The 12,571-nt window shown below is 45.8% G+C and overlaps 1 protein-coding gene across 2 annotated transcripts in view; it reads left to right on the forward strand.

The window, feature by feature from the left end:
* The window catches only part of LOC106601601 (speckle-type POZ protein), an 86,911-nt gene extending 74,602 nt beyond the window's left edge, over positions 1 to 12,309 (forward strand). For both annotated transcript variants that reach the window (XM_045715379.1, XM_045715378.1), the window contains exons 8-11: positions 4,071 to 4,126; positions 6,110 to 6,232; positions 8,427 to 8,569; positions 11,369 to 12,309. In XM_045715379.1, the coding sequence (XP_045571335.1) occupies positions 4,071 to 4,126; positions 6,110 to 6,232; positions 8,427 to 8,569; positions 11,369 to 11,513 (467 nt within the window). In that variant the 3' untranslated portion in view covers positions 11,514 to 12,309. The remainder of the gene's footprint in view (positions 1 to 4,070; positions 4,127 to 6,109; positions 6,233 to 8,426; positions 8,570 to 11,368) is intronic.
* Positions 12,310 to 12,571: the final 262 nt, after the last annotated feature.

The following is a 12,571-nucleotide window of genomic DNA, read 5'->3' on the forward strand; positions in this document are numbered from 1 at the left end:
GTGCGGATTCAGCGCCAAGGACAGCAATTGGAATTTCCGTAATTTCACATTTAGGTTCAGATTAAAGTGGAAGATGGAATTGTTTTTGTCAATGATAAAGGAAAAACACAAGCAGTCTATTGCAATAACTTAATGTTCCTAAACTGACTTCCTACAGTCACTGGCACCTTTCATTCCATAGGCCTAATGAGTCCAAACTTTTCACAGTAGCTGCATGGATAAAAATAATGTCCAATATAAAGAAAAAAACGTGAATGTCTGACTGTTTTGATGCTCATGCTATTTTTTTATAAAACATTGCTTATAGGCTACTGATTATGCTACTGTGAGCCTCCACTGACCAAATCAATGCTAGAAACCAATTGCATTACCGCAAAATCCAGCTTTTGGTGAGTCTTAAATATCACCAGAAGCGCTGCTTGAAATTGGGACATTGGCACACGTATTTAAGGACACCCCAAATATTTCCACTTCTCCCACCGCACCGCCCCTCCCACCGCACGCGAGCTGATATAAGACAGGTAAAATAGTGGAGCGCTGGCTTTTAGAAGTTGAAATTGCCAAAGAGCAGGCTGTTAATGGCAGCCGCAAATAGAGCCCCATGACTGAGTATCTGACTGAAACTTTAAGGAACTCTCCCTGTGGAGAATGGGAATGGCTGTCAATTATCCAGTCATTTTGAGACATTTTAATTGTGTGCTGCTGTGGTATTGGGGTCTTCAATCTCTCTCTCCACCCCCTCATCTGGCTGTCTGCACCTCCCCCTCTCCTTTTCTCCTTCTCCCTCGCTTCTTCCGCTACCTGGGTTAGGTGACACCCACTCCCCTCATTGTTCTCCCTCTCCACCACCGTTCCTGTGACAACTCTCCGGGCCGTTAATCGCTGTGGAGACGGACAGAGCAGGATCAAAAGGGCTGTGGAGTGTGTGTGTGCTGGCTGAGTGGAACGCTTTAAATTGGCTTCTTATTGGTCATGTGATCTAAAACAGTGTGTGGTGCTTCTCTGTCTACTGCAGAACGAGCTCGGCACTGCATCTCTATAATACCCTCACACAGCTATGGAACAACACTCACAACAAAACAGCTCTCAGCTATGGTACAACACTCACATCAAAACAGCTCTCAGCTATGGTACAACACTCACAACAAAACAGCTCTCAGCTATGGAACAACACTCACAACAAAACAACTCTCAGCTATGGAACAACACTCACAACAAAACAACTCTCAGCTATGGAACAACACTCACAACAAAACAACTCTCAGCTATGGAACAACACTCACAACAAAACAGCTCTCAGCTATGGTACAACACTCACAACAAAACAACTCTCAGCTATGGTACAACACTCACAACAAAACAACTCTCAGCTATGGTACAACACTCACAACAAAATAACTCTCAGCTATGGAACAACACTCACAACAAAACAACTCTCAGCTATGGTACAACACTCACAACAAAACAACTCTCAGCTATGGTACAACACTCACAACAAAATAACTCTCAGCTATGGAACAACACTCACAACAAAACAACTCTCAGCTATGGAACAACACTCACAACAAAACAACTCTCAGCTATGGAACAACACTCACAACAAAACAACTCTCAGCTATGGTACAACACTCCAGTTGTCCTACTCCCAAGCACACTAGTCTAATACTGTAATAGAGAGGAATCCCATTTCTTTATTAGAAAAACATATGTAGACTATGAAACAGTGATGATTTAGAGGGGGGAACTGTCTCCCTTTGGGAATGGCTGTCAATTATTGAGTCATTTTGAGCCATTTGAAATGTGTGCTGCTGTGGGGTTGGGTTTATCTCTCTCTCTCTCTGACAAATCTCTGATGAATTAAACAACGCTATGTGGTTTAGTGCATCCCAAATTACATCTTATTCCCTAGTGCGCTACCCTGGTCAAAAATAGTGCAATATATACAGTGGGGGGGAGTATTTGATCCCCTGCTGATTTTGTACGTTTGCCCACTTACAAAGAAATGATCAGTCTATAATTTTAATAGTAGGTTGATTTGAACAGTGAGAGACAGAATAACAACAACAAAAAATCCAGAAAAACGCATGTCAAAAATGTTATAAAATGATTTGCATTTTAATGAGAGAAATAAGTATTTGACCCCGCTGCAAAACATGACTTAGTACTTGGTGGAAAAACCCTTGTTGGCAATCACAGAGGTCAGACGTTTCTTGTAGTTGGCCACCAGGTTTGCACACATCTCAGGAGGGATTTTGTCCCACTCCTCTTTGCAGATTTTCTCCAAGTCATTAAGGTTTCGAGGCTGACGTTTGGCAACTCGAACCTTCAGCTCCCTTCACAGATTTTCTATGGGATTAAGGTCTGGAGACTGGCTAGGCCACTCCAGGACCTTAATGTGCTTCTTCTTGAGCCACTCCTTTGTTGCCTTGGCCGTGTGTTTTGGGTCATTGTCATGCTGGAATACCCATCCACGACCCATTTTCAATGCCCTGGCTGAGGGAAGGAGGTTCTCACCCAAGATTTGACGGTACATGGCCCCGTCCATCGTCCCTTTGATGCGGTGAAGTTGTCCTGTCCCCTTAGCAGAAAAACACCCCCAAAGCATAATGTTTCCACCTCCATGTTTGACGGTGGAGATGGTGTTCTTGGGGTCATAGGCAGCATTCCTCCTCCTCCAAACACGGCGAGTTGAGTTGATGCCAAAGAGCTCCATTTTGGTCTCATCTGACCACAACACTTTCATCAGTTGTCCTCTGAGTCATTCAGATGTTCATTGGCAAACTTCAGATGGGCATGTATATGTATTCTTGAGCAGGGGGACCTTGCGGGCGCTGCAGGATTTCAGTCCTTCACCGGCGTAGTGTGTTACCAATTGTTTTCTTGGTGACTATGGTCCCAGCTACCTTGAGATCATTGACAAGATCCTCCCATGTAGTTCGGTGAGGAATCAGCCCAGTTCTCATGATCATTGCAACTCCACGAGGTGAGCTCTTGCATGGAGCCCCAGGCCGAGGGATATTGACAGTTATTTTGTGTTTCTTCCATTTGCGAATAATCGCACCAAATGTTGTCACCTTCTCATCAAGCTGCTTGGCGATGGTCTTGTAGCCCATTCCAGCCTTGTGTAGGTCTACAATCTTGTCCCTGACATCCTTGGAGAGCTCTTTGGTCTTGGCCATGGTGGAGAGTTTGGAATCTGATTGATTGATTGCTTCTGTGGACAGGTGTCTTTTATACAGGTAACAAGCTGAGATTAGGAGCACTCCCTTTGATTAGGAGCACTCCCTTTAAGAGTGTGCTCCTAATCTCAGCTCGTTACCTGTATAAATGACACCTGGGAGCCAGAAATCTTTCTGATTGAGAGGGGGGTCAAATACTTATTTCCCTCATTAAAATGCAAATCATTTTATAACATTTTTGACATGCGTCTTTTCTGGATTTTTTTGTTGTTGTTCTGTCTCTCACTGTTCAAATAAACCTACCATTAAAATTATAGACTGATCCTTTCTTTGTCAGTGGGCAAATTACAAAATCAGCAGGGGATCAAATACTTTCCCCCCCCCACTGTAGGAAATAGGGTGCCATTTGGGGGCACATCCTGTATCTCCTGGTTCATGGCCCTGCTAGTCTTCAGTGAGAACTGGTGCTGCTGGTCAAACTCATTGAACATGGCTTCATTAGGCCTTGGGAGTAGCAGTAGCAGGACGCTGTGTACAGGAGGCTGTTCCTTCTTTCCACTGCCCCTGTGGCTGGCCAGGCAGACAGGCAGACAGGCAGACAGACAGACAGACTATTCTTTCTCTCTCTCGCTCTCTCCCACGTTAGCTCTATCAATCTATCCATGTACGAATTACCTCAACTAACCTGTACCCCCGCACATTGACTCGGTACCGGTACCCCCTGTATATAGCCTCGTTATGTTACTTTTTATTTGAGTTTATTTAGTAAACATTTTCCTAACTCTATTCTCTATTTCTTGAACTGCATTGTTGGTTAAGGGCTTGTAAGTAAGCATTGTATTCGGAGCATGTGACAAATACATATTGATTTGCTCTCTCTACCCCCTCCAGCCCGATCGCCAGTGTTCAGTGCCATGTTTGAGCATGAGATGGAGGAGAGTAAAAAGGTGAGTGTTGTAGACAGTGTTGTGACCTGAACAGTCCTGTGTCTCAGTGGGGAGGATCTTCATATATCTTTCTCTCTGTTGCATCATCACTAGTTCAGACAGGGATGTGTGTATACAGTTACTGTACCTTTCCAGAATGTTGCCTCTGTCTGCATGGAGTTGGCAGCCTCACTGTAAGATCTGTAACTGTAGGATTTGTGGGAGTTTGACCAAAATAGATCCTTGCTAGGTGTGTGTGTGAGCCCCGTGCCATGGTGGGTCCTGCTCATTTGATAGGGAGGTGGTGAGATTGAACGTCAGTGATTTAGAGGTCGTGTCGGAAGAATATTGATGCGGGCCCTGTTCAAAAGGGGAAATTATAAAGCACACAGCGAGGAAATACATCTCAATTGCTATATAAGTGGGCGTCTTCATCAGGGAGAGGGGGAGGGATGTGTCCCCATATGATAGAGAAAACAGATTCAACAGTCTGTAGTGGGAGAATGAATGCGTTTGTAAATAAACACAGTAATAGCCAAGCTTTGTGCCTGTTTGTGTGTATTGGTAGACTCTGTATGTCTGTGTGTTTGTGTGTGTTGGTAGACCATGAAAGATCACATGTGTACTCTCTGTACAGCATGAATGTTTGTTGGTGATAAACAAACACGTGTATGTCTGTGCTAATGTGTTATGGGTTGATTTGTAGTGTGCTGTTTTGTTAGTGTCCAGAGTGGAACATTAATGTGCTATGAGCTGTCTGTATACCCGGCCTGACCCCGCTGAAATACCTCAGGTCGCCGTGACGACGATAAAGCAGCAACATAATTGGTTTACTGCATTCCTCTGCCTCTCGGAGCGGAGAAAAGGGTTCAGGTTACCGTTACCGTGCCGACGAGCGATAAAGAGCGCTTGCCGTTGGCTGCAGGCACCGTTCGTTGGGAATGAATGCTCCGGATTAATTCCAGGAATCGACTGTGGGGGAAAAAAATACATCTCAAATGTCGTTTTCAATTTTGGGGTTGAGACTGTTTCAGAGGTGTTCTGGTGTTCTGGTCTGCTCACAACTATTTGGTGTGTGTGTGTGTGTGTTATATGGGTTTAGACATGGTGGGTTTGTGACATGAATGATAAAGTAGATAGTCAAATTAGCTATACTGAGCAAAAATATAAACGCAGCGATTTTACAGAGTTACAGTTCATAAGGATAAATTCATTAGGCCCAAATCTATGGATTTCACATGATCGGGAAAGGGCGCAGCCATGGGTGGGAGCCATGCCCAGCAAATCAGAATGAGTTTTTCCCCACAAAAGGGCTTTATTACAGACAGACAAACACTCTTCAGCACCCCTTCCTCTTCCCCCCTGACTGTCCCACAGGTGAAGAATCCAGATGTGGAGGTCCTGGGCTGGCGTGGTTACACGTGGTCTGCGGTTGTGAGGCCTTTTGGATGTATTGCCAAATTCTCTAAAACGGCGTTTAAGGCGGCCAATGGTAGAAAAATGAACATTCAAATCTCTGGCAACAGCTCTGGTGCACATTCTTTCGGTCAGCATGCTAATTGCACGCTCCCTCAACTTGACACGTCTGTAGCATTGTGTTGTGTGACAAAACGGCACATTTTAGAGTGTCCTTTATTGTCCCCAGCACAAGGTGTGTAATGTTCATGCTATTCAATCACCTTCTTGGTATTCCGCACGTGTCAGCTGGATGGATTATCTTGGCCAAGGAAAAATGCTCTCTAACAGGAATGTAAACTAATTTTGTGCACAAATTAGCTTTTTGTGTGTGTGGAACATTTCTGGGATCTTTTATTTCAGCTCATGAAACATGGGACCAACACTTTACATGTTGCGTTTATATTTTTGTTCAGTGTAGATAACTGCATCATGGGAAGACTGCTGGAACAGGATCACAGTCAATGGAGCGCTCATAATGGGTCTGATGTTTGGAAGTTGTGGTAATATAGGCTCTGAGCACTGCCCTGGGTCTCTTCTCTCCTCCAGAACCGTGTGGAGATCAACGATGTGGAGCCCGAGGTGTTCAAGGAGATGATGTGCTTCATCTACACGGGCAAAGCCCCCAACCTGGACAAGATGGCTGACGACCTGCTGGCTGCGGCTGACAAGGTTAGTGTGGGTGGAGGAGGAATGAGGTGTGTATCGTATCTGATATCATATTGTATGGATGAGTGAGTGAGTATATCATATGTTATAATGTTCCCTGGCGTGTACAGTATGTTATGTTCATGTGTGTGAGGTCTATGTGATGCTATGTACCATATGTAGTGGTCCTGTGTGCAGAATGATGCTAGGTCTTTGTTAGGTGTCAACATATCTGAGTAATTGCTAGGACCCCAGATCTTTTGATGCGCTAACACTACATTGTTTGTTAAGTGCTGCCCTTCGCTCCTCAAGGATTCATTTTGTGACACTCCCTCATCTTAACTCTGCATTCATCCTCTCTCCTCCCATTAATTTCCTTCCCTCTCTTTTCTCATGCAGTGTGTGTGATTTATTTAACGGTGCATGTGTGTAACTCTGTAAGGAGCTGCTGGAATAACTGGAGGCCAAGGCCAGGTCTCACTATGTTCCTCCTTACCCCTCTGATGCTATCCCAGCAGCCTCTCTGGCTACACAATAGTACAGCTCTTATGTAATACACACACACCTGAATCGCCAGCCTCAGTCCTCCTGGCTGATTAGCAATGTTATGGGGCTTTGTGTGTGTGTGTGTGTGTGTGTGTGTGTGTGTGTGTGTACGTACACTATATATACAAAAGTATGTGGACACCCCTTCAAGTTAGGGGATTCGGCTATTTCAGCCACACCCGTTTCTGACAGGTGTATAAAATCAAGCACACAGCCATGCAATCTCCATATACAAACACTGGCAGTAGAATGGCCTTACTGAAGAGCTCAGTGACTTTCAACGTGGCACTGTCATACGATGCCACCTTTCCAACAAGTCAGTTTGTCAAATTTCTGCCCTGCTAGAGCTTCCCTGGTCAACCGTAAGTGCTGTTATTATGAAGTGGAAACATCTAGGAGCAACAACGGCTCAGCCGCGAAGTGGTAGGCCACACAAGCTCATAGAATGGGATGGAGTGCTGAAGCGCGCAGCGCTTAAAAATTATCTGCTCTGGGATGCAACACTCGCGACCGAGTTCCAAATTGCCTTTGGAAGCAACGTCAGCATAAGAAATGTTTGTCAGGAGCTTCATGAAATGGGTTTCCATGGCCAAGCAGCCTAGCGTCGCCTGGAGTGGTGTAAAGCTCGCTGCAATTGGACTCTGGAGCAGTGAAAAGCGTTCTCTGGAGTGATGACTCGCGCTTCACCATCTTGCAGTCCGACGGACAAATCTGGGTTTGGCGGATGCCAGGAGAACGCTATTTGCCCCTATGCATAGTGCCAACTGTAAAGTTTGGTGGGATAATGGTCTGGGGCTGTTTTTCATGGGTTGGGCTAGGCCCCTTAGTTCCAGTAAAGGGAAATCTTAACTCTACACCATACAATGACATTCTAAATGATTCTGTGCTTCCAAATTTGTGCCAACAGTTTGGGGAAGGCCCTTTCCTGTTTCAGCATGACAATGTCCCCGTGCACAAAGCAAGGTTCATAAAGAAATATTTTGTCGATCAGTGTGGAAGAACTTGACTGGCCTGCACAGAGCCCTGACCTCAACCCCATCGAACACCTTTGGCTGAATGCTCTTGTGGCTGAATGGAAGCAAGTCCCTGCAGCAATGTTCCAACATCTAGTGGAAAGCCTTCCCAGAAGAGTGGTGGCTGTTATTGCAGCAAAGGGGGGGACCATCTCCATATTAATGCCCATGGTTTTGGAATGAGATGTTTGATGTGCAGGTGTCAATACTTTTGGTCATGTAGTGTATATGTGATGTGCCCATTTGCACGCAAGGACACACTCACCTATCTGTCAGTGTGTGGATGGTGGCCAGGCCTTTTGTGAGTGACTTTCTTCCTCAGAGTTGTGTGTGTTTGTCTACACTGTGGGTGGACTGTACCGTGTTGAGTTGGACACCCAGGGTTTAACAGGACGTCAGATAAATCACCTTTCAGTGTTTACACACTACCATGATCTCTGCTCTCTCTCCCTGGTTCCCGCGCTCCACCTCCAGCACTCACTGTCAACACTCCTTTTCAAACCCTCTCCCTCTCTCTCAAAGTCAAACTAGCTTCATTAACGTGACAGGAGCAATTTGATGTTATGAAATCATTACACAGTCCAGCATTTCCTATTGTAAATGGTGATAGATAGCAAGTACAAATATATTCGTTTTCTCCCCCCCCATCTCTCTGTCAGTATGCTCTGGAGAGGCTGAAGGTGATGTGTGAGGATGCTCTATGCACCAGTCTGTCTGTGGAGAACACTGCAGAGATCCTCATCCTGGCAGACCTGCACAGTGCAGACCAACTCAAAACACAGGCTGTGGACTTCATCAACTAGTGAGTGGCACACACACACTGCACTCCTCTCTCATTCTATACTCCTTACTCAAACACACACACTGCACCCCTCTCTCATTCTATACTCCTCACTCAAACACACACACTGCACCCCTCTCATTCTATACTCCTCACTCAAACACACACACTGCACCCCTCTCTCATTCTATACTCCTCACTCAAACACACACTGCACCCCTCTCTCATTCTATACTCCTCACTCAAACACACACACTGCACCCCTCTCTCATTCTATACTCCTCACTCAAACACACACACTGCACCCCTCTCTCATTCTATACTCCTCACTCAAACACACACACTGCACCCCTCTCTCATTCTATACTCCTCACTCAAACACACACACTGCACTCCTCTCTCATTCTATACTCCTCACTCAAACACACACACTGCACCCCTCTCTCATTCTATACTCCTCACTCAAACACACACACTGCACCCCTCTCTCATTCTATACTCCTCACTCAAACACACACACTGCACCCCTCTCTCATTCTATACTCCTCACTCAAACACACACACTGCACCCCTCTCTCATTCTATACTCCTCACTCAAACACACACACTGCACCCCTCTCTCATTCTATACTCCTCACTCAAACACACACACTGCACCCCTCTCTCATTCTATACTCCTCACTCAAACACACACTGCACCCCTCTCTCATTCTATACTCCTCACTCAAACACACACACTGCACCCCTCTCTCATTCTATACTCCTCACTCAAACACACACACTGTACCCCTCTCTCATTCTATACTCCTCACTCAAAACCCTCTCGCTAAATACCTAGCACATACCGTTACTATACCCCTTACTCAAAACACTCTTGCTATATACCTAACACAAACTGTTACTGTACCCCTCACTCAAAACACTCTCACTGTTACTGTACCCCTCACTCAAAACACTCTCAATGTTACTGTACCCCTCACTCAACACACTTGCTATATACCTAACACACACTGTTACTGTACCCCTCACTCAAAACACTCTTGCTAAATACCTAACACATACCGTTACTGTATCATTCACTCACTGGGAGCTCGATTACTCTTTTTGGAAATAGTATTTTACCTCTTCTCAGACCAATTTGATGCCATATTAACAGGGGCAATTTAGCAGCAAACATGTTTTGACAAATCTGAACTTGTATGGCTGGGATATGAAGGTATACTTTGGGATTTCAGAATGAGGCCCTTTATCTACTTCCTCAGAGTCAGATGAATTCGTGGATACCATTTGTTATAGCTCTGTGTCCAGTATGAAGGAAGTTAGAGGTAGCATGCTAGCAGATAGCCATAGACTTTGAGGCACTGCGCTAACGTTAGTTAGCATTGTCTTGCAAAACTACCTCTATCTTCCTTCATACTGGACACAGAGACGTAAAAATGGTATCCACAATTGTATCTGTCTTTGGGGAAGTAGATAAAGGGCTTCATTGCCAATGTCCCGAAGTATCCCTTTTATCTAAAGCGATTCTCTATGACCGAGGCCATACACGGCATGAGGTTGCTCCTCAATGTGCTGGTTGTTTGTGATTCGTCAACATTCATGTGAACACGACATTACTGTTCCCTTTAGTCAACACTGACGAAGGCCATCCATTGAACTTGCCATACCAATAAGGGCATTTTAATTATGTGAAGAGGGCCTTGGTCCTCTATATTCTGTACTCTCTTCAGTCCCTACTCCTGCACACATCCACTCTTTTCTTTCTCCATCTTTGAGTCGTTCTTTCCTTTCTAAGTCACCCTCTCCCCCATTACCTTATGCTCTGACCCCCCCCCCCTCTCTCCTACTCTGTCCTCTCTCTCTCTCGCCTACTCCTCTGTCCTCTCTCTCTCTCGCCTACTCCTCTGTCCTCTCTCGCTCCTGTGATTCCACTCCTAAACCTGGTCATTAATTGTGGTTATGGGCATTATGACAGTTTTTAATTTGACTGTGTTGTTGTGGAAATTGACCATGGGGGACTCCAGGTTGCAAGGCGCTATCAACCCTCCTCCCTCTGACAACATCGACAACAACTGAAATCAATAAAGAGGACGAATATAGAAAATAAACTACACAGTGTAACCAATAAACCCCAGACCTCCCTCCCCCCGCCCTGCAGTCAACACCGTTAGCTCCCACCTCTCTTCTTCTTCCACTCGCTCTCCTTCCATTTTCTCCCTCCCTCTCTCCTTCCTTCCCTCCCTCTGCTTCTCCTTCATCTCCCCCTCCCTTCTCTCTCTCCTCTCCTCCCCCTCTCCCCCAGCGCCCTGGGCCTGGCCTGCTCTCCAGCTGTGGCTGCTCTCTCTGTGCTCTTTGCTGGTCTGCTAACCCCAGGCACAGCTCATAGCTCACAGCCTATTGGCCATTAGAGGGAGCAGGGGGTCTCCCCTACCAGGGAACTGGGTCAGAGGTGGGCTGGATTTCTGGGAGGTATGCTGCTGGACACACACACACACACTTTCATTAACATACACACACACACTAATACACAGAACAAATGTCATTAAAGGCCATGTATGTGTGTGCGTGATAGTGCAGTACTGCACCCTGAGGGTGTGAGGAGGCTGGGGATTCCCACAGGGCCCAGTGGTATGCAGTCTGTCAGGCCTGTGTGGAGGGATGGGATGGAGGGGCCAGGTGAGAACAGTGCTAATCTCTCCTTCTTCCTCTCTGCCTCACTCTTTCCTCCTCTCCTTCTGACTTTTCTCTCTTTGTCCCTCCCTCCCCCTCTCTCGCCCTTTCCTCTTTCTCCCCCACCTCTGTCTCTCTCTCTGTCTCTAGCCATGCTGCTGAGGTGATGGAGACGTCTGGCTGGAAGTCCATGGTGGCATCCCACCCCCACCTGGTGGCTGAGGCCTATCGCTCCTTGGCCTCGGCCCAGTGCCCCTTCCTGGGACCCCCACGCAAACGCCTCAAACAGTCCTAGTGTCCCTGGATCCCTTGCCCAGCTCTGCTCTGCCCTGGGACCACAGAGGGCCCTACTCTGCTCTCCTCCTCCTCCAGGCCCCCTCCAGAACCTCGAGACGCCCAGATTGATACCAGAGCTCCTCCCTCCCTCCTCCCTCAGCTGAAAATACGGGGGGGTGGTATGGATTTAGTACAAAGACGATGAAAAAAAGGGATGATCCACCCTGATAACTGAATATAGACAGTGACTACCTTGTCTTACCCTGTACACCTGTAGAGAACAGTGTTTGGGTATAGGAGGGAGGTAGAAGTTGTAAATTGTTTGTTTTTTTACTTTACATTTTTTTTAAGTCCTCCTTGTAGCATTGTGTAAAAACCCAAGCTTTATGTATGAAATCAGAAAAACAAACAAAAAAGACAATAACCAAAAATGGACAAAGAGAAAGTTTTGGGTGATGAAGTGCCACCATGTCCCAGTCATCTTCCCTGAGCAGAGAAGCACCCCTGTAGTTCATGTTTGACATCCATCTTGTACAAAATAACATTTTAAGCATTTTTCTCACCGAAGGGCGAAAAGAAAGGTGATTTTTGCAGGAAACAAGATGGAGATGAACACGTTTTAATGTTCAAAATGTCCAACCTTTTTCTCTAAGAAAAACGACATACAAAAACATATTATATCAACTGTTTTTACTCTGACCCTTTTCAGGACTACTTTCCTCATTGGTGGAATTAGAACGCACTCCTACATCACTGTCAAAACGCTAACAAATGTTTAGTCTCAACACAAAATACAGCTATTTTGGATTGTAAAAGCCTTGTTGTCTTTCAATATCTGCTGAGTTGTCATTAGTGTGTGTGGTGACCATGTCTGCCAACGATTGACTGGTTAAACACCCAGTTCAAACTGCTGCACTCAGCCATATTTACATCTCATGATCAGTCTGTTAAATTCCCTACACACACCTCATCCTACTGTACTGTAAGTGCCAGGGTACGTCTGGTGGTGTATAGCCTTTCCTGTTGGCACTGTCAGTTCTAGTTGTTTGACTTGGTCTTAGTGTGCTTCCTGTCTGT

The sequence above is a fragment of the Salmo salar genome, chromosome ssa03, assembly GCF_905237065.1.
Source record: "Salmo salar chromosome ssa03, Ssal_v3.1, whole genome shotgun sequence".
Classification (NCBI taxonomy): Eukaryota; Metazoa; Chordata; class Actinopteri; order Salmoniformes; family Salmonidae; genus Salmo; species Salmo salar.